At 41.7% G+C, this 22,364-nt stretch overlaps 2 protein-coding genes across 2 annotated transcripts; one reads left to right on the forward strand and one right to left on the reverse strand.

Annotated features, from left to right (window-relative positions):
* The first annotated feature begins 1,284 nt into the window (after nucleotides 1-1,284).
* LOC145437813 (uncharacterized) lies at nucleotides 1,285-18,706 on the forward strand. Its single transcript, XM_080315112.1, has 8 exons — nucleotides 1,285-1,486; nucleotides 1,541-1,668; nucleotides 5,638-5,702; nucleotides 5,757-5,866; nucleotides 11,403-11,541; nucleotides 16,417-16,522; nucleotides 16,579-16,774; nucleotides 18,471-18,706. Exons 1-8 carry the CDS (start codon nucleotides 1,372-1,374, stop codon nucleotides 18,539-18,541), a joined length of 930 nt encoding a protein of 309 aa, XP_080171238.1. The 5' UTR covers nucleotides 1,285-1,371; the 3' UTR covers nucleotides 18,542-18,706.
* A 49-nt stretch (nucleotides 18,707-18,755) lies between these two features.
* LOC145437814 (uncharacterized) lies at nucleotides 18,756-21,924 on the reverse strand. The gene is made up of 7 exons (XM_080315113.1): nucleotides 21,743-21,924; nucleotides 20,792-20,913; nucleotides 20,648-20,715; nucleotides 20,476-20,594; nucleotides 20,264-20,414; nucleotides 19,567-19,681; nucleotides 18,756-19,472 (listed from the first exon to the last, which is right to left on the reverse strand). Exons 1-7 carry the CDS (start codon nucleotides 21,807-21,809, stop codon nucleotides 19,254-19,256), a joined length of 861 nt encoding a protein of 286 aa, XP_080171239.1. The 5' UTR covers nucleotides 21,810-21,924; the 3' UTR covers nucleotides 18,756-19,253.
* Between the last annotated feature and the right edge of the window lie 440 nt (nucleotides 21,925-22,364).

Raw genomic sequence — 22,364 nt, forward strand, 5'->3', positions numbered from 1 at the left:
TTTGGCTTCCCTTATCTTAAAACTACCCAAATACTTAGCAGCACCCACAGTCGTACAGAGGTGGTATCTGACGAAGTACGTCTCCCTTTTCGGAGCACTCAAGTAGGTTTTGCTCTGCTTCAAAGAAGATGTTACGGTATCTTCACTATCTGCGGACATGTCGCAAATACGTCTACGAAAGGTATCATTTGACACGGGAATCGTTTTAAATTTTAGCGCAGATTTGGTCCCAAACATATTTTTACAATTCTGGTGCAAGCCGGAATAATAACTTTCTGCGCTTCCGTGTGAGGTTTTGAATTTTTAGCTATTACCTCTGCTACCACCTAACAAGCGGACTGAGATCTCGTTGAAACTTCGGGCTGCGCTTACAGAATCTATTTCATAAGATTTGTTTGACAATAAACTCTGACCACTACCGCATTGTCGATGTAATTAATCGCCACTAACGAATATCACAGAGGCGACGCAGACGATACATACATGGATACCAAACGCATTTCGACGCAGTTCGTATAGCACTCTTGAGGATAGCAATACATCAATAGTTCTACTGGCAGGGACAGCCACTCGCAGTTCAATTATAGTTCCAACAAACCGGAATTATAACATCAGCGGCGGGGAAATATGTTAACTGATATAATTTGATCAACTTCACACTCAAATTCGTCGCCTGTAACATAACGTTGCGCTCCAAACCAACATTTTAACGGCAGTGCCGGCACGCAACCTAACAAGTAATAACGCAACGTGTAGGCTGTACACTGTAGGGCTATGTTTGTAAACGTGAGCATCACCTCCAAAGGAGTTCATTTCTCGATGAGTGATTAGGAAGACAATGACGATTTTAAAACTGCATTGTCACATAGGCGCCGTCATGTCTGCCTTTCTCTGGGATCAATCAACGTGTTGTGCAAAACTAAATTCAGCCTTCAAGGCACGAAAGTCATGAAAGGCGAATTCGCGGGGATGTTGATTGCGAGCAAGACAGCCATTTTGATTTGACAAATGTAGAAACTTCACATCGAGCCCGATTTAGATTTTTGATCGCTTGCTATAGTGTGCCACGGTACAGGCACCGGTTGAGAACCATTGGCCTAGGCGATGTAAATAACGTGCACGCACATTGCACACTGGATTGAAAGAAATAAGGGGTAACATAAAACGACTACAGTGATGAAAACGAATGACGCATGTGTCGATAGGCGAGATCGGACGAAGTCCAGATTTGAGCATATCCGGTTCCGAATTCGCGTTCGAACGATGGAACCGGAAATCATCAAAGTGTTCCTTTCATTCAATACCGAAACAGCTGATGACGTCGCTCAGCATTGCGTTTCGCGAATGACGGCTTGCTGAGAAAGCTTCGGAATGGTAACAGACAGAATATTTTGCAAGCGACGAAACGATAAGTTGAGGATGAAAATTGTGATCGTATTCTTATTGATAACAATCGAGGCACAGCGCAGCGAATGTAGCTCTAAAAGTAAGTTTTGTGAATGTGTGTATGTAGGGCAGAGTTGAGCCTGTTCATTTCCAGTTCTCCGAGCAGCACACGGCGAGGTTTTTTCGCGAAACGGCGGATCGTACAACATTCTTGCTCCTTCTGGCAGAAAGATTTTGCTACGGATCGATCAACTGGATCTGAAGCGTAACGGCTTCGTGAAGGTTCGTCGTGTCATTGATGATTTGTTCACACCTGCTAAAGATGTTCATTGTTCACTCTACAATTGAATCATATATCGATATTGAAAGAACCTCTCTATTTTTGACTGACACTATTGTAATCGTCTGCAACTAGTATAGATAATTCGTAGATAGCTAGTCTTAGACGATTCGGGATTGTTACAATATGAATTCAATTCAATTGTATATTGAAGTTGTGAGTCTCTCATAATACAAAATATTCGTCAAAGGGATACATCTATTTACACCCACCTGATAGCAACCTAAGTAAGATATCAATTGACTATACTCAGTCAGGACTAGGGTTGGGCGCAATGATTCGAGCACTCGAATCGGAATCATGTATGAATTATAATGATTCGAATTGAGGAGTTAAATAAGATATTTTCGAGGACTGAAATTAAACGCTCCACGCTAAAATTATAGTTTCGATATTATATAGACTTGAAACCTCGAATGGATGTTCACAGCATACGAAACATGTAGTAAAAGGTTACTCACGTTAGTGACAACGGAATATATGAGAAGTTGTAAGCAACCCACACCATTGTCATAAAATGCAGTAACATAAGTGTATTGACGGCCGCATTTCGATTACTTATGTTGCCCACGGCCGCAGTCTAGGGCGTAGTCGTAATAAACTAACTGGATTCCAAATACCCATGCTTGACTGTCCAATGCGCCCATGTCCATTTCCGGTGAACTGTGGACCAATCTACTTTTTCATAGCGGCTTACTATGCGCAGCACCGAAATCGCGTCTGTTCATTTTATGAATAGTTACTGGGATTGGTCATGGTCGCGCGAACATTTTCTAAGATTCAAGAATGAATTTATTCACTAATATTAGTATTTCCCATATTACTATCAAATATTTATCCTTTCTCAGCCCATGTGATAAGATTCACTGGTTGAGTTGATTGAGAGAGTGCTGTGTTCGAAAATATAGGTCAAGTGATAAATGATGTTGATTCTTCTGGTGGGCCAATTGTTATGAGTCACTTTGTTGCATGATGTTATTTCTTGACCTCCCATTGTCGGTATAGTGGAAATGTGTCGGAATCGCTCAAACGCAACAGAGACCAATTTCTTTCGTGAGGTGCACACGATTCCTAGTTTATATTTCTATACGGGGCGCATCATTTCCCTCTGCTGTTCGCATCTGTGCTGTGGGGCTCAGATTACAAAGGGCGCTACGATATTTAAATCGAAAAATGAAGTTGCATTGAATCGCACGTTGCGCGAAGAAAATTACAGATTAATTGAATTCTTTCGAAAATTCGGGAGTCAATTCGTAAATTCAATTTTCGTGACAAAGGCCGCCAACACTTACTAATTCAATTACGTTTCCACGGCCGCTCAAATTACTTGCTACGGCCGCAGGTTGCCAACCACTGGTATATATAGTCGAAAAATATTCTGTAATGTGATAGAACTAGCACGTATATTCTTTGTGACCGCACAACAGAGACCTCGACCTTTCGTGTTATTCATACCGTTGTGATGTCATACCGTTGTGATGTTACTGATATTCGAATGCTCGACTCGACTCGAAGCCGAATACTAGATTCAGGACTGAATCAGCCAGGCACTCGATTTTGCCAGACCTATCCGAGGACTTATCATATGAAATTCACTATCGTAGCATATCCGTGAATAGCCGTATGATAGACTTGCTCGATTACCGACATTCTAACACTGGCACTATACTTTTCAGATTGATGCGTTTCCTGCTATTAGTATTACCTAGCACAGAGGTCTCAAATACAGATGTGCTCGCGGGCCGATTTCCTACTTGTTGATTGCGCCGCAGGCCGCAGCACCAGTAATAGTGCGATCCAATGTATTTCCAATTAAGCCTTATATGACGGAACCTTGCATACTGAAATTCCACATGCATCGTGAAAATAAGATTAACTATTGTGAATTCACGCCTGACACGAAAAAACACATTTAAAAATATTTGAATAAAATTGTTGCTGTATACTTGGCATAGTAGTTGTATATGTAGTTGTAGACACCATGCGAGAGCACAAATGCATCACGACATGGTAAAAGCTGCCACGTTAAAATTTTGCGGCTATAGCGGACACGTGTCAAAATTACAGGTAGAATATTTTAGAATCAAAAAGAAAAGATTTGATATCAGATCATTGGAGCAGTACAGCCTAATGTGGGTTTCAGGCATACTCCTGATAACTATAGGCTATTGATCATGTCATTACCAAAAAGTCAAATTAAATCGGGGTTAGATTTACCTTCGAATATTGGATCTATAACAACTTGAATATAATTAATACTGCGCAATAGCAATATCAATATCCAATCGCCGACGAATCCATTGGTGTTACAGCTGTGAAGCGTATTCTATGACTACTATACACTCGCCACATTAAATTGACGCTAAAAACAAGGAAAAAATACCCAAGGTGACACCGGATGTAACTAACTATTAGGAATGGTGTGAACCTCTGAGAGGTTCGGGTTCGTGTGAACGCGAACCTTTTTGAAAGGTTCTGTGTGAACGCGAACGTGGACCTCATGACGTCACGTGACGTCATATTGCTAATTACAACCCTACATTTCAGTGAAGTGATAGCCTATATAACTGTACACGATGCCTAGCGACGACTTGGGCCACATAATGCTACAATTCTGAAGTACCTATTGACGTTTTAAACGTCGCCAAATGTATCATCTGGGGCAATCAAATGATATATGAATCCCATAAAGCCTATATCTTCCGTCGCTTTGCCAACAATTTCGACGATTACTTGTAAGGGAATATAATTAAGCTTATGCCTTAACGGTCCAGGTCAGACCTGACAATGTATTCGGCGTCTGAGTATTGCTACGTTGATATTGAGCAGTGTGTTCAAGTTCAAGTTTATTCATCAAATTTCATCACTTCAAAACGTCACAAGACTGCAATACAATGAATGATAGGAAGATGCCGCAACGACTAGGAGTAGTCTTAAGATCAGACACCCAGCTGGGCATAGGCGATGTAAAGAGGAGGCATGCACATTGAATGACAAGTTATACAGCAGTAGCCATCAACATCACAATCGCGCAGATTTGGGTTTCATGATATAATAAACATATGAAATCAAGATTGATCCCGTACGCCTGCTAGATTTTTTTACATTAGGCAACGAAACCAATTTGATTGTCTCGTTGAATAAGAATCATTCGCTGACTACCTACATATAATGTATTTCGCTCTTGATGTTGTGTGATTGCGGGTCAAGCCCACAGCAGAGAGGCAATTCGAGCACACTTCTGTAGCAAGGCGAGTGAAATTTTTGAGATTGCCAAGGTGCATGCATATTGCTTATTTAGTGTTGACTTTTTTATGCTCCCAGCGCCATACATGCAGTGGCCCGCAGTTGAAATGAAATGAATTTCAACCAAAGATGTTATAATGAAGTGAAAATTGTCATATATGAAAAAGGTTCACAGTGCAGAACCTAGCAACGTTCGTTTGTGAACGTGGACCTCTAAATTTCTGAGGTTCACACGCAGAACGCGAACGTGAACCTCACGTTCACACCATCCCTACTAACTATACATCTTGAGGGCAATACAATGCGAATTTCCAGTTCTCAAATTCAAAAAAGATGCTTATCAGTTAAACATTGTCGGATATTCGAAATCCAAAATGTCATCGCGGGCCGCATGTTTGAGACCTCTGACCTAGATAGACCTGTCTATGTTTTTATAGCCAATTCATGTAGAGACGTCGTATTTGCGTGTGAGATCAGACGAGTTGACTGCTATAAGGTCGTATCGATCATCTCTATGAGACACCAAACATAGTTTTTGCGTTCTTCTCCGTATCATCATTCTTGCTGCCTTTTTATTATGTATTTCGGTTGGATGAAGATAAAGACTCTATGTGTTCGATTAATTTATTTTGATAATGAAGCCTGGGGGATATTTTGCATTGCAGATCCGAAATCATCGAACCGGAGAAACGCTTCGATATACGAAGAAAGGGGGAAACGCCTACAAATTGTACTTATAGAAAGTGTCGTGTCTCGAGATGTCTTGTAAATTTTGATATTTTAGAAATGGGACGACGAACACCCAAGTCAATCTGCCGATATATACAGAATTAGACGCGACCAAAGTACGAATCTGGTTGAAGAGAGGGAAAAACATTCGTATGCAGTACACCAGTACGTGATTTCCGTGATATTACATAGTAACAGAACTGGGCAAAGTAGTCATAATTGTAACCCAAGTCCAAGTAGAAGTAAAGTCATAAATTTCACTCAATTACAGTTAGAAGTATAGCAATTTCCAAGTCAGCAAAATAGTAAGTATTCTAGAACTAATTCGACCTAGACCAGGGGTGTCAAACACATATAGGCCTACTGTCCGCGGAGCAATTCTGAGTAGATTGAAAACATTTCCAACGACTGTTGAGATTTTTAGTAATAAATACGGAAGCAAAAAAACTAAACATTAAAATCACCCGACGGCACCCTAGTCACCATTCGGAACAAATCGATAACATTTACACCAAATTCTGAGAAGGCAAAAAAAGTGCACACCAAGTTTAGAGTTTCATGGAAATGCGCCAATCCGAAACCATTATATGCTGGTTACGGGGAGAATATAACAGTACACGGTGGTGTCCGGTCAATACCGAGAAAACCATTACCGAGAATGCCATTACCGAGAATGGAAGCCATCGAGAATGGACACCACAGAGAATGGACGTTACCGAGAATGGACACCACAGAGAATGGACATTACCGAGAATGCAATCTATGCAATGCAGGCATGTTATGCATATGAACAGGTCGTGTGCGTGCACCACGGCGTTGCCACATTCGGTATCGATGCTCAGATATAAATTTCTCGACAACGTCAGTCTCAGTAAGCTATATTTTTGACATTGGCCATTCTCGGTAATGTTGATTCTCGGTGGTGTCCATTCTCGGTAATGACCATTCTCGGTAATGTCCATTCTCGGTAATGGCATTCTCGGTAATGTCCATTCTCGGTAATGGTTTTCTCGGTAATAGTATAGAACCGTACACGGTGGACCCGTGGTCGCACTGCTGCAACTTCTCACTCAAAATACCCTGCCTAGAGAGAAGCCGGAATGATGATTTAATAAGTACACCATATTCCAACGTATAGGCTTAACGCTCGTATACATTGTGATATCCCCGAAACAGTCGACCATTTGCTTCTACACTGTTCAAGATATGACTTTCAACGTTCATTTTTCATCGAATCCTGTCGTAATCATGACATCTAAATCAAAACTCACAACTTCTTGGTCCTGCATATACTATTAACCCTGTGGCCTTATTTGCGATATCATCTCGCAGACTCCTTCAATTTTTGACCCGTATAGTCGAAGATAAATAATTTTTCAAAGTAACTTATACCCAGGACTGAAACAGCACTTCGTCAGCCCCCCACCAAAACGCCGGTCTTGAGACCACATAAGATGATAAATCGAAATTCTATGAGGGGGGGGGGGAGGTTGTTCGATTTTGCCGCAACCTATCAGCGAGATTTGTCGTACTGTTTAGTAAGTCAGCTTCAATCAATCGATAGACATATTATATTTTCATCTGCCCAATATACACACACAATGCACAATGCGATATTCAAGAAATGCGATATTCAAGACACACGCAATGCGATGTAATGAAAAGATAGGGGGATGCCGCAGAACCAACCAGTTAGGGTCTCTTGAACTGGCATTCACCACGAGCTAGTGCCCGATGTCACAGTCTTCTTCGATGTTATTCTTTCTTCGTCGGTCTTTTTTTAGAAGCTATTTCTTGCTCTTATTCTTTCTTTGTCGGGTCTTTTTACCTGGGCTTTTTTGTCGCCGTAAAAACGACGACACGGGGGACGAGGATCCCAGAATAACCTCCGACGGCGGTAATCGAACGCGCGACGCCTGCTTCGATGGCGCCGACGCTCACCACTAGGCTATCTCCCCGCTTATTTCGCCTAAATACACGAAAGTGCGAAAATTTTCAATAATTCAGCATGATTGAATCGGTCAATATCATAGGGAATTGCATATATAATGCTATCAATTTTTTATTCTCTCTTCTCACGTAATCAGATTGACCGGTAAACTGAGTGGGGTGTTTTGGAAACTGTAGGGATCGTAAAGAATAATTAAACATCTTGGGGCGGACGGACCCGTTGGTATAATAACTGCGTTACATGATGTTATTTCGTGCTATGGAGGGTTGCAGTTGAAGCAAAAATCAATTTGAAACAAACATGTTTGAAACAAGGCCCTTGTTTAAAACATGTTTTTTAAGCCATGACGTCACGAATATTCAATTGTGTCGTCATAATGGATTGACATCGACAATTGAAAATGTAGGGTAAGCTCCATTAACGAAATATCTATATACTATACAGCTGTTGAACCAAATATTTTTAGGGTTCCAACCATTCCATATCGTATATACGTAGACTGAATTGGGTGGTAATCGTCCGTAGGCTCATACGACATATTTTCTGGAAAGTTTTTACACAATTATGGCATAATTATACAACTTGAAGAAAACACAATTTTTTTTAAAAAGGCCTTCGTTTAAAACGCTGTTGCGTATTGAAACGCAGATTCTGGCGATACTTTAGTCGTTGGTTCAAGTCCCGGCGTTCGGATTTTAGGAAGATTTTTGTGAATCCACTCAAATTTTTGCATAGAGGCCCGCCGTTCAGTAAAGGTTAAAACATGTTTTAAACAACCATTTGTTTTAAATGCAACCCTATTGCTATGTCAAAATATATTGATATCGCCCAAACGTACTAAACTAAAAGACGCGCACGATTTTAAATAGGTATTTCTTCACTGGCAAAAAATTTTTCCTTTTGGGATGGCATTTGTCTTGTGGAGCTCAGATTGCCAGGACAGGAATATTCGGCGTCATCCATTTAGGCGCCTATGGACAATCAAACATATATGTATATATATATATATATTGAAGTTTCCGGTCAGCATAAGGCCAAGGTTTTCTTGCTGCCGATCGTTCTGGCACACTTCTTGGAGTCGCATGTTACGTGACCTAAACCTTCGTATGTCTTGATGCGTCGTGGCGCGGTAATGACCGGTGCCGATATGCCCATTTCTATAAATCATGCGTATTTTTTCTTGGGGGAAGAGTACAAAATAATCAAAATATTCGGCAACTTTAAATCACTCGTAGCGCTAATTCACGAAATAATGGGGGGTTTGGGGTGCGGCAGTTACGGTCCTGCTTACACCAGAAGGTAATTACAGACCGTGGCGCACCATATCATTATCGGAGATAAGCGCCACTACTACTTTTACAATACTATTACTAATATTATTTCAACGTCCGAAACCTTTTGTATTCTTCACAACGCATATATCCGCAATTCCGCATACATAAGGCTAACGCCACATTACACTAAAACAAAAGGAGCAAAGAAATATGCAAACTTATAATGTCGGCACGGCAGGATAGAACCACTAATTTAGCTGTTTATAACTGTATTCAATCTGCCACCCATGGTATTTGGAATTATCGCCCATGCCATTGCTTGCGAATAGAGGTGTAGAGGTGTACAATAGAGCTCGTATGGTCCGGAATCTAATGTAATATACGATTATGCATCTAGGCTTGATAATCAGGTATAGTCTAGTGCAGTGGTTTTTAACCTTTTTTCCTCCAGCGCCCCCTATCAAAGATTATCGTGCTCCAGCGCCCCCCAACCTCATATTGTAAGGAATGTAATAAAGACAATGAGTAAGAGGGAGGGCCGTAACGGCACTTCATCAACCCCCCTAAAATTGATTGCCTTGCGCACCCATAGTTTGATAAATCAAACTTCTGAAGGCTTCGCCCCCAAGAACCCCATAGCGTGATTTCGATGGTCAGCAAAGTTTATGTGGCCTGGTCGCTCTAGGTTGCAAGATTTTCTACAATGCAGGAATGAATATGCGATAATTACATATATATGTCGCTATAAACTTTTTATCCTCTCAGCCCACGTAATCAGATTTACCAGTAGCGCTGAGTGAGCGCGTAAATAATAATTAAACATATTCGGGCGTGCTCGTAGCTACAATTAATTCGTTACCAGGGCCGTAACACCACTTCGTCAGCCCCTCCCCCAAAAAAAGAAAACGTTGGTTTTGGACCCCCTATAGGCTGATAAACCAAACTTTCAGGGGGCTTCACCCCCAGACTGACGCGAAGCGCGAAAAATTTCAATAATTATTGATTGAATTGGTCAATATGATCGTGAATTGCATATATATTGATATCAATTTTTATCCTCTCTCTGCTCATGTAAACAGATTTACTGGTGGAGCTAAGTGATGTGTAATTGAAAAGGAAGGACCACTGAAAAATAATTATACCTCTTCGGACGTATACCCGCTGGCAGGAACGAAACGACACTTCGTCAGGCCCGCCGAAAAAACTTGGGTCTTGGGCTCCCATAGGGTGATAAACCGACCGCCCCCCATCACGCTGTTCGCTTTTGCCACGAAATCAGCTGTACTGTTTAGCGAGCCAGTGCGAAGCGCGAAAAGTTTCGATAATTCATGGTAAAATCGGTTAATAACATCGGGAATTGCATATATATTGCTATCAATTTCTTGTCCTCTCTGCTCACGTAACCAGATTTACGGGTAGAGCTGAGTGAGGTGCAATGTTCCCTCTAAGCTGCGCACGTGCGCAGTGCTGGGACGGTCTCTGCGCACAGAAAATCTACGTTGCGCACAACAAATCCGAAGTTATGACCTTTTTTTAGTCGTTACGCACTGTTGTCCAAGGGTCTGCGCAAAGAGTTGGTAAGTGCACGCAGACTCGTCAAAACGTTGTGGGAACATTGTGAGGTGTCTTGGAAACTGTAGGCCCCGTAACTAATAATTAAACATATTCGGTCTGGCGGACCCGTTGGTATGACTTCGTTGCATGATTTTATTTCGTGACCTCCTGTCTGCTATATCAAAAAATATAGAATCACCCAACAGGGATATCGCCCAACATGGATATCTAGTTCTATATATCCCTGTCGCCCAATCGTATTAAACTAAAAGACGCACACGATTTCAAATTGGTATTTCTTCACTGGCATATAATTTTTCCCTGCCAGATGAAATTCATCTTCTGAGATTCAGATTGCCAAGACAGGAACATTCCGTGCCAGTCATTAAGGCGCCTATGGACAATTAAACCTATATGTCTTTTGTAGGCTATATATAACGAAGTTTTCGGTGTTAATTCGCTCTGAATACTCATTAAGGATATGTCCTACTACCACATCATCTACTGCGAAGCCATTTTTCTCCAGCGCTCCCATATCTCCCCCCTGAGCCCAGCGCCACCCACATCGTCCCCTGAGCGTTCCCGCTCCCTTCAAAATCGCCAGCGCCCCTTGGGGGGCGCTGGAGGCAAGGTTAAGAACCACTGGTCTAGTGAAAAGCACGAACACGGATTTGGAGGAACACAATTTGCATTCATTTTGCTGGTCTGGACCGCGAGCTATCAAAAGGCTTGAATCAGGCAGGCGAGCCACGACTCAAGTTAAGTTTGACACCCCTTGCATAAACACTGGAAACTGTCAAATATAAGTAGTATAAAACCATTACGTGAAACCTAATAGGAGTACTTCGAAAAGTGAAAGTGCATCTTTCCTGACCACCTGTGTATATAAACATCGACAAGCCGAATGTTCGTGCTTCAACAGCGTTTCGAGAAGACAGCTCGCATTGCCGCAAAAGCAGTTTGAACGTAAATGACGTGTCATGCGACTCTGAAGAATTGACCCCGACTGCGACTTGGTGTCGCGTTCTACACAAGTGCGGCCCAAACTACAAAAAACACAGGTGGGCGCTACACGATTCGTAGAGAACTTACAACAGAGACCATCGTGTACTTAAAGGGTCAAGGGTGGCGTGCGTCAAGAAAGCTGCTTATTTATGAGCGGCGTTTATTTCTAATAGCGCAAGTTTAATTTTTAATAAACGAATTAATCTCAATAATGATTGATTAGAATCCCCATACAGCATGTGCCATCGCTGTAGCCAGTCCCCATATGGATCATATTATTTGCGTCACGCTTGAATTCAGACTGCTCACTATGTTATTGTCGATTCGTCTGTATTGTAGCACTGAACTAGCGTAAGATCCATCATCGGTCTGCGTTGATTTTAACGTTATTTGTTACCGAGATGGGCGACAATATTTGGTGCGGAACTCCCGGCTAAGTACGCAACCGTTTAAGTTCGCATCCAGGATAAGTACGCGAAAATTCTTCACAAATTCTGGGTTCAACTTTTTCAGCAATTTATTTATTTTAAATAGCGACCACATGAACTGGATTAAATGGAAAAGTTGAACGTCAACTAGACAATAGTTCACTGCTTAAACATGTCGCGCACAGTCATCTGATTCATATTTTGAACTATTTTCTGCGTCACCTGTCTCAGTTTTCGCTGGGAGCATTCGAAAGTGCTTTTGAGATTATCGAAAGCACCTCCTGCTTGATCCTGTAAGACAGGACACAGCAACGGATCCTCAAGTTCAACCACTTTGATGTAAAGTGCTCCAAGCCATGCAACACGATGCTGTTTTCGACAGGTGCACAATCGTTGCTTCAACCACTCTCACTGTCAGTGTCGTCATTTTCAGTCTGTATCGTTTCCAACACCGCATTCACGTCGCCTAAAATTGCCTGTGAATACCTTTCAATTTTCACGTCATCAACATGCATGAATCCTGTTAGCTTCCTCATCAACGCTTCCATCCAACAGAGTTAGTAGTTGAGAGTTGAGACTATGTTACTTACCGATGCAAACCGATATTAAATTCCATAATTGCTTTACATAGTGAGCAGCATCCAGCAAATGAGCAGGGATCCCATAAGCAACACCCTGCCCCTCTGGGTAATCTTTTATCCTGTCCTTTCTGGTGTGCCTTTAAGTTCTCGTCAAGCTCGTAAAAGTCCAGAGCCTCGCTTCGATATAAATATTTGAACCTATCTTCTTCATTGCCGCGAGGATTTCCATGTCACATGGCCGTTTCCAATCAGTAGAGTTTGGCGAGAAGAAATCCACTTTGACGTTATTCCGTTCAAAGGCTGGAAAATGTTCCGGAGCGTTTTCCAACAACAAGAGAACCGGGCGTCCTGTTCTCCGTTTTACTCTGGAATAAAAAAACTTTGTTGAACCGTTTCCAACATGTGTCAACGTCCATCCATGCTTTACTCGGACTAAGATATTTGACAGGCCATCTCCGATTCTTCATACAGGCCGGAGATTTAGGTTTCCAATCAATGTGCATTGTGCATGGAGATTTGAACAGCTTCTTTGAGGTACAGAACTTCAATATACAATTGAATAGCATATTCATATTTAAATGAACCCGAATATTTTCGGCTGACACTCGTCAGGGGTAATCGTCAGCAACTAGTAGAGAATTCGAAAGAACAGCGTATATCAACAATCGTAACACAAAATATGACGTCACCAGCACGAAATGTCGAATACGAGAGCGTTCAATGTACTATTTTTAGATGATACACGAACTCTTTTTGTTGACACAGCCTTGGCTGGTGTATTTTGATAAAAGTCGACTCCAAGGCGCACAAATGAAAGTGTGAGCGACCCTTTCCGAGTATGCAGACAGATTTCGCATACTCGGAAAGGGTCGCTCACACTTTCATTTGTGCGCCTTGGAGTCGACTTTTATCAAAATACACCAGCCAAGGCTGTGTCAACAAAAAGAGTTCGTGTATCATCTAAAAATAGTACATTGAACGCTCTCGTATTCGACATTTCGTGCTGGTGACGTCATATTTTGTGTTACGATTGTTGATATACGCTGTTCTTTCGAATTCTCTACTAGTTGCTGACGATTACCCCTGACGAGTGTCAGCCGAAAATATTCGGGTTCATTTTAATATGAATATGCTATTCAACTGCATGGAGATTTGTGTGCTAGCGTGGCAACTGCACAAACAACCAGAAACACTATCTGGCGAGACTTATTTTACTTGGATCGTACGACAAACACAACTTGGCGATGACTTCCAATCTTACCTTTACTTGACATCACGCAAAAGCGAAAATTGTACGCAACAAATTACTTTGGCTGTGCTGTACACTTAGCAGAAAATAATGGCACAGAAAACCTGGCACAGAAAACCACCAACAAAATGAACATGGGAAACGCATCGTCAATGACGTAAAGAAATGCAAAGTTTGCGCACAATAGCTGCAAGCATACCTTCACTCTGTGGCTGCATATCTGCTAAGTACGCACTACAACATAAGTTCGCACAAGCTAGTCAGGATCAAGTTGCGTACTTAACCGGGAGATGACTGTATATCACGATGAAGTCATCAAGCACCGCGTCAAGTTTCAAGGTTGTCACGCATTGATTGGTTGAGTAATTTTGTTCCCGAATCGAGTATGCATTGGTGTACTATGTACGCTAATCTGGAATCTAGCTTACCCTTGTACAAATTACCGAATTTTCGAAATGTGCAACTATGGAACCAGAACTAGCACTACTCACTAGTTCAGGGGCGGGTAACTTCTCCAGTTGGCGGGCCGGATGTAGGAAAATTAAGTACTTGGCGGGCCGGATTGCTGAATCGATACATTATTTGCAACTTTATTCACATATACATTATAGATGGAATAAATCGTATTTAATGATATTATTTTAACGAAGCAATGTTATTTCAAAGCAATTTCTCGCCGATAATGTCGAAGAGAATGTGGATTTGAGAACAGCTTTGTGATGTGGTTCTCAAACTTTGTTGAACACGCACCCCTTTTTGATAGTGAAAAATTCCGCCCCCCTTATCGTGATATCACAAATATTAAAGAGGTGAATCAAAATGCTAGCCATCCCAACGGATAGTTTGATGACATTAAAGGTTATGGCTATTGATGAGAGAATTCTCAAATATGAGATTCTGACAATAGATACGTACAGTAAACACCATGAGCCTGAGGTAAACCGCGCGAACCGCGAAAAATTTTCCAATTAACTGTGACTTCGCGCCCCCTTCAGATGCTTTCACGCCCCCAAGCTTGAGAACCACTGTTATACATGCACCGCCATGTCTGCTTCTCTCTGATCAATCAACACAAGGATGCGATCGTTAATTAAGATTTAAGTTGTTCGATAAGCCCTGCATGTACCCAAAATTTACCAAGATATCAATCCATTAGCGTTGAGTAGGTGGCGAGATAGTGCAGTGGTGAAATCCAAAGTTACAAAACCCAATGTGTTGTGGGTTCGAGTCCGACTCTAAAATTGCTACCTAAGTGTTGGAGGTTTATCTAGGCTCCTCCTCGCCATCTCCTCGGCATATCTATTTAGCGGTGTCTTACAAAAGCCTGGACTTGTGCCGTGCTATCAATTGGCGGTTACGGAATCAAAAATAAGAAATATCGGCCTGGTGTAAATGACCATTGCAGTCGACAAACACCATGATTACGACAAACAGCATTGGGATTAAGTACATAGTAAATGCTGACAATGCAAGTCTTCTCCCTTCGACGAACATACCCGTAAGCTCCACTCTCGCACGCTGCGCAGTGCGCACACACGAATATATTAACATAGAGTCACTAAAATTTGACGCAGTAAGCAAGTAGTGGGGAATCTCGACAGATTGATCGGCAGCGGGCCACATTATCATGTAAGACGGGAAGCTGCCCGCGGGCCGGACTAAATGCCGTCGCGGGCCGTATGTTGCCCGGCCCTGCACTAGTTGTTAGCAGTGTTGGGATGACTCGAGTCATGACTTGACTCGAGTCAGACTCGAGTCACCTTTTTCGTCTGACTTGACTTGACTCGAGTCACTTTGCTAAAATGACTTGACTTGACTTGACTCGAGGCTTCAGAAAAGTGGATTGACTCGTGACTCGGAGCAAAATTCACGAGTCAATTTCAAGTCATCTGGTAATCGGTGTCGATAAAAATCGCTGTATCTTCCATATGTTCGGATTGTCCGCGAAACGCTAATGTAACCCGTGAGAGCGACCAATCATTCAATGATCGTGTGTTTTGCTGAGCCTCCATTGTTCTCTCATAAATAAATCGGTCACAAACGAAGTGATCGAAGCTTACAGCTAGACGTTGTTGTAAATTAATAGTAAAATAATTTAATACCAAAATATCCATTTCTGTTCTCTGTTCTTACTTTAACCTCTTGTTTTATTGGAATTTAATTCGAATATAGTTATATACTCCTCAAACATATGGCGCAGGCTCGAATGTATTGCATCTTAGCAATTCGTTTCTCAATTTTAACAGTTCTACGTATATGTGAGCAATACAGCGCCTTCTTGCATTTAATTCTATATTCGTTCATCGGTTCAGAATCAATGACCATTCAATCTGTATTTCAGAAACTAGCAAAATGCAATGACGTAATCATGCCTCATACTTCGAAAAGGCAACTTGACTTGAATTGTGACTTGACTCGTGACTTGACTTGACTTGACTTGACTCGAGTCACCTTTAAAAATCGAGTGACTTGACTTGACTCGAGTCACCTTTGAAAATCGATTGACTTGACTTGACTCGAGTCAAAATGTGAATGACTCGAAATGACTCGTGACTCGAAGGTAGTGACTTGATCCCAACACTGGTTGTTAGTTGACCGTTAACTAATTAGATTGGTAGTTTGTACAAGTCCAAGCCTACCCCATAAATGATTGAGGTTTTTCTTTTCTCACAGTGACCGAGTCACTTGCGTGGCGAGTCGGTGGTCACGCGACAAACTCTGCAAACCCAAAGTCGAAGTCGTCAACGACAAATGTTCGTTTGATTTCAAAAATTTCACGGTCTGTATGAGTAATACGTGTCACTGTACCGGTATTGACTTTACGATTGGTTTCAGATCGATTCGAAGTGTCCTTTCACGAACGAAGAGCTAGCACGTCATTTGCTCAACGAGGAAACACCTCCAGAGCTAGCAATGCCCGCCAGCCCTGCTGGACAGGACAGAGCTTCTGGGAAGAGGGTAGACTGCCGTCTGACCTGCGCGCGCCGGGCCGGTCGGTGGCGACTGAACTGTAACGCTCCAACGAGCAAAAGTGAGTTTGACCATCAAAAACGTAGCAACGGATGGAGGGTGGAGGCGAAACAACTGCAGTCATGACTGCACGGCTGGGTAGTGGGTACCCAGAATTTGCTAGCAGCAATTTATTGTAGCTTCGCAAACAGATATTGCCATGTTATACGTCTCCAAACAAACGTAAATTTACAAAACTGAACTTGGACGATAGCTACTGTCGGGGTGAGTCCGAAAATATACATTATATATTCTCGGCTGGCCAAGGCGCTGAAACTACCCGGCAATTATCGACCTTGTATAGCAGTGGACGGGAACCTTTTTTGTCCGAAGAGCCATATTGGCCTTATTTTTTTCCATGTTACCTCCCAAAGATCCATACATGTCAATCAGCTGTTCCGTCACAATTCAAAATTCCTGACGTCATGGTAGCACTAATTCGAACTCATTAGCCTATACATGGCATTCGCCGTGTGCGCCACATAGTCTCTGTAAAAACTCGAACTAATGCTGGTTGCTTTACTTGAGCATGCGAAACTCGAAATACGAGAACGTAGGCTTGCCGTGATGCTCATTTTAAATGCGAGAACTCATCTTCACATGCGTAGGTGGAGCCAAACATGGTAACTACAGCAATCTATGTAGGCCTACCCAGTCATGGCTGTTAACAAAAATTTGAAACCTTCAATTATTATTGGTATTTTCTATTGATGTTCATGAATGGCTAGATTTTGAACATTTTTCTCCAAAATTCACACAATTTGCAATTTATTATTCAAAAATAAAGCGTGAAACGAGAGGTAAGGCACAAACTGGCCAAGCCTGACCACTGATAACGCGATTCATCGTAAATAGCCTAGAATTTATTATAACTGATATTATTCCAATGTAACTGTCGCACTGATTCCGAAAATATAAATACTGATCGACTTCTCAATTCTCAAAGTATTCGGTGGTAACATATAACGTTGCGCTACACGCCTATTTTATCGCATGTAGAGCTACTTGCCAGTTGCCAATCAAGAACGGGGATAGCTATGGCGTTGTTTGTAATTCGAGTTTGTAATTATGAATGTCACGTTCACGGCAGTTCATTTCGCGCCGTAGATCAGGAAGGAAATGTGTATTTGAAAAGATATTGGAGTCGCCATGTCTGCTATTCTCTTTGATCAATCAACGTATCGCGAAATCCAAGATTTCGAGTCGGGCAGGCTACCTCGAATTCCCAAGGATATTGGTCGCCGGCGCGACAGTAACTTAAATTTGAATATTTTGAAAATAGTTCTATATAGTCCTTAAACTTGAAGACGGCATTGCATTTACCTCTCAAAGACATGTTTATACTGCCACGGGGATAATTATTCTGGTCGTGATGAAAGTTTACTAACAAGTCGCTGCAATAGATCAATTCAGTACAAAAATATTTATTTGGTAAAGAGCCATATCTTATATCCGAAAGAGCCATATATGGCTCGCGAGCCATAGGTTCCCGACCGCTGTTGTATAGGCTACGAGAATATTGGCATTGTGTCGAACAATTATAGCGTATAGCAATACAACCAGCCCGATTGTTTGCAACAATGCCGATTTCTAGTCGTCTTTGGTTGCCCGATCGTGCAGTCATGAGCTGCGCATCTAGGTTATATATCTACTATGGTTTGACATATAGACGGCCTGAACCGGATCTCATACACATATCTTATACTCTGTTATTTCAGGCTTCTATGTGAGATGCGTAGTCTGTCGAGTTCTCTACGACTGTGGCAGGACGACGGTGTTCTTCCCGTGAATCTTTTTCCGATGGGGAGTTAACAGACGTGGTCGTATGCGTAATTTCCATTCCGATTAAGTCACATTTTAACGGAATTTCTTGCTGGGTCGTGAATTTTCGTTTTCGGATTATCGGACATCGTGAAATATATCTCCTCATTTAAAATATATTCCTGCAAACTTGCATGGCTGCATTTGTCTGCGGATCCAGAATACGCCGTGACCCAACGATATATCGCAACAGTGCACGATTTTATTCGCAAATGCGTAGCGGGATATAAAGAGATGACGTGGTTGAGAAAATAACGTGGCATGACTGAGGACAGTCGTGATTGCGGACTCGGACAACTAGATAATTTGAGCCGAGTTGTCTAATTACACTGATTGAAGCGGAATTCCGGTAATCTAATTCTAATCTAATTTGTGAAATGTTTTCATGCTCTCATTTCAATTCATACTAATTTCTGGTTTTCTTGAAAATGCTATAGGAGAACTGTATCGTACGAAACGAGACAAGCTTGATAATACAGACGTTCACCACTCAGCCAATTCTCATGCTTATGACAGTGTGCTATGATTTGATATGAAGTGACCTTGACTCGGTTGCAGGCCTATTTCTTTCTAATTTGTAATTGTATTTAATTTAATTCTAGTTTTGCGAATTCAGTCATCTCAATTCTAATCTATTTTGGAAAAGCGGAAATTTTCTAGTTGTCCAACTCTACCGCGATCTATACATCGAAAGATGTGTTTCCTCTCACGCAAACCCTGAATTTACAGATGATGCAATGCACGAAAGGACCCTTTCCACGGCGGGGGCATCCGACGTTGCACCATCTTCGGCAAGCGCGTCGCGACACTTTAGCCCTCCCTGAGCTGTCATGATCTTCTTCCTCTTCAATGATATGTTTCACGACCTCGTCCAGATTGTATGGGCAGTTGCTGGGTAACTGTCGCATAAAATCGAGATTGAAGTATTATCCGATCAATATTAAAATACTATGCTCCTTAATTACCCATATTTCAAGATAGAGTAGCACTCACCGATGGGGCAGTTGGATCGTCATACAAAATTTCACATCTCCTTTGGACTATCGAGGGGTCGAGTTTACATTTTACGTCACCGAGCCAATTTCCACGCTCACAAACCATCGACGTACTTGAAAAAAAAATAACAGAAGGGATCAGCACTGGCGTTAGCGGAGTGGTTTTGAACTTGTTCGGAAGATGCCACAACGAACCCTACAAGTTCAATGCATGCATTCACCGAAAGCAGGGATATATATAGAACTCAATACACATTGAAAGGAATTTAAATAAGTGATGTTCAAAGCTGGCAAGTCATAATTTCGCAAAAAGCTTATGAAGCACTCCAACAGAGGGAGATGACCTAACATTCGGGTATCAGTATCAGTTTATTAATATTTTCATCATTTCAAAACACCATAAAAACTGCGATATAATGAAAAGATAGGAAGTTGCCGAAACGACTTGAAGTAGTCTTTGAGATCAGACACCAACCTTGGCCTATAGGCGAAGTAGAGAAGAGGCATGCGCACTGAATGAAAACGACACCAACACGTTTCAAATCTCAAAATCAATTTTAAATTTGATGTTCCATTTCTCTCTGATCAAGGGATGAGCTTCCAACTTGCTGCATTTTGTAATTGACATATAAAAGTCTAGTATATTTGGCGGACCAGCAGTGAGAACCACTGCTGTCTATGTCACTTCTGTCTACCTCTTTTGATGACGGGGTCCCTGGCAAGCTTTTCGTATCACGCATGAGGTCGCTAGAGGAGCGAGCGGGTGCAATGGCGGTTGGCAAGTCCGCTCATCGTCTGATTCCACGTCCAGTTCCCAAATAGGACATCCATCGTTGAAAGTTCCGACTGAAATCGACAGTAATATATCCACTGAGTCACTGACGAAGTCAATTGCATGGAGCGTTACCTAGATATTGGATGGTAAGAGAGTTCCCGGTCCCGAATCCTGACGGATGTATCTTGAGTTTTCGGGTTTGGCTCACAAACCTTATAGGTGTTGCTACGATTCCGACAAAACGCGATTCTCTGTGATGAGAAATATGGTATGCGTGTCCGTGAACATGGCTAAATCAGCTCACGCGTAAAATTTGAAGCTTCCATTTCCCAGAGATTCGTACGAATAGCTTGCAATCCTTCCGTCGCGGAACTGTAAAAGCAAGTGCAATCCAAAGCAAAAATTAGAATGCATGCCTTAATGAACAACGTTTTCAGTTGTCACATACCTCAAATCTCGCGCCACGGGGAACGTCCGCGTGCGTGACCACGGCGGAAATATTTTCTCCTCTCGCCGCCCTGATCTTCTCATCTTCGAATACTCGAAAGCTACCTTCGGGGCCCACATGAGCTTAAAGTGAACGATTCGTTACGTTACACGGCGAAACGCGAAGCATTTCCGTGCACCAGTGGTTATTACCCTTTACTAACCCACCGAACGCATTTACAATAATCTGACAACCTTTGCGGAACCCCAAATTTCCGCTTAGTCACAAAAACAAAGAGCCTACCACATTAGACATCTCAGAAGGCATCTAATATCTAGATTACTAGTGCACAAAATGAACTGTGAACCAACAGAGTGTGAATACAACGAAACAATTAAAATATAATTTTCACACAAAACGTAAACATAATAGGGCCTAATGAGTATTTATTGCAAATCAGTTTGACTTCTGCTGTGTGTGAACTCCACGGAACCTCTGAGAAGTGCTCATGGAATGTCTTGTGTTTTGTGAAACATCGTTATGAGCCACTGCATTACACCAAATAAAAATAGATAAGAAAGCCTAATTTATGATATCCACGGTATATTTTTAGGCCAATATTTCTCAACCTTTCTGGCTTGAGGACCGGTAAAATTTCGATACAAAATTTCGGACCGGTAAACATGAACATACAAAATACACAAATCAAAATATACACAAACTGCATATATAGACCATCTATGATCGACTCCATGCAGGAAAAGTTATAATTTAAAGTTTAATTTTTCCGATTAATATAGATGGTCTTCAAACTTTTTCATTTTGCTATTGAGAAATAAAATAGCCGCTGCAGCGAGGTTATGGTTTTTTCAGCTTCAAAACTAGAATCAATTACTAAAGTCACAAACGCGTGCCCAACTTTCTGTTGCTGGTGAAAAGAGTTGGCAACAAGAACAACTGATCACACCTTACCTCCTTTCTGAATGGAAGGTCTTGCCAAAAGCAGGACAAAACCACAGATCCATATTTTCGCTTCCATCTTTTCGAGCAAATAACAGACACGAATTTCAAATCGGCGTTCGCTGCAGCTGACCGAAAGATTCGTTACGACATCGGAGATAAAACAAAATTTTGCGACACAGCAGTAACGTTGCCTGCTATTTTCCCGGTACAGGGCAATTGGGAGGAACACTTCGCTTACAACGACGAGCAGGAATTCTATATATGGTTAGTATCGCAACAATTTGACCTTTTTCGTCTGGGTAATTCATCAAATAACTTCCCGTGCATTTTGTAAAGTTTTTTTCTCGGGGAATTTTGCATGGATGACGTATGTCCGTTGAATGTTATATTAGTCGATTGATATGGCTACGTATATATGACGTGTGTTTTGTAATAGGTGTGGGAACCTTGAAATTCAGAGGTTCAAGTTGGCAGACGAGCCTTATAGTAGCCTAGCAGGAATAACAATTGTAAACATTTCCTTAAAAATTCCATGAATATCAACACTCTGTCACTGGCTACTTCAAGGGTGAAAGAAGAAAAGTAATTTAACACTAAATTAAGTTGAACCAAAAATGATATACTGATCGTT

The sequence above is a fragment of the Botryllus schlosseri genome, chromosome 4 (genome assembly GCF_051294905.1).
Source record: "Botryllus schlosseri isolate E-star chromosome 4, Bs_hap1, whole genome shotgun sequence".
Classification (NCBI taxonomy): domain Eukaryota; kingdom Metazoa; phylum Chordata; class Ascidiacea; order Stolidobranchia; family Styelidae; genus Botryllus; species Botryllus schlosseri.

What these genes read in the sequence shown, in the direction of transcription:
- LOC145437813 (XM_080315112.1), top strand. Translation starts at nt 1,372, where the DNA reads ATGGTAACAGACAGAATATTTTGCAAGCGACGAAACGATAAGTTGAGG. An exon ending in CAGCGAATGTAGCTCTAAAA is followed by an intron (nt 1,487 to 1,540) that starts GTAAGTTTTGTG and finishes GTTCATTTCCAG; the next exon opens with TTCTCCGAGCAGCACACGGC. An exon ending in GGGGGAAACGCCTACAAATT is followed by an intron (nt 5,703 to 5,756) that starts GTACTTATAGAA and finishes TTGATATTTTAG; the next exon opens with AAATGGGACGACGAACACCC.
- LOC145437814 (XM_080315113.1), bottom strand. Translation starts at nt 21,809, where the DNA reads ATGGAAGCGAAAATATGGATCTGTGGTTTTGTCCTGCTTTTGGCAAGA. An exon ending in ACCTTCCATTCAGAAAGGAG is followed by an intron (nt 20,914 to 21,742) that starts GTAAGGTGTGAT and finishes GTTCACTTTAAG; the next exon opens with CTCATGTGGGCCCCGAAGGT. An exon ending in ACGATCCAACTGCCCCATCG is followed by an intron (nt 19,473 to 19,566) that starts GTGAGTGCTACT and finishes TTTATGCGACAG; the next exon opens with TTACCCAGCAACTGCCCATA.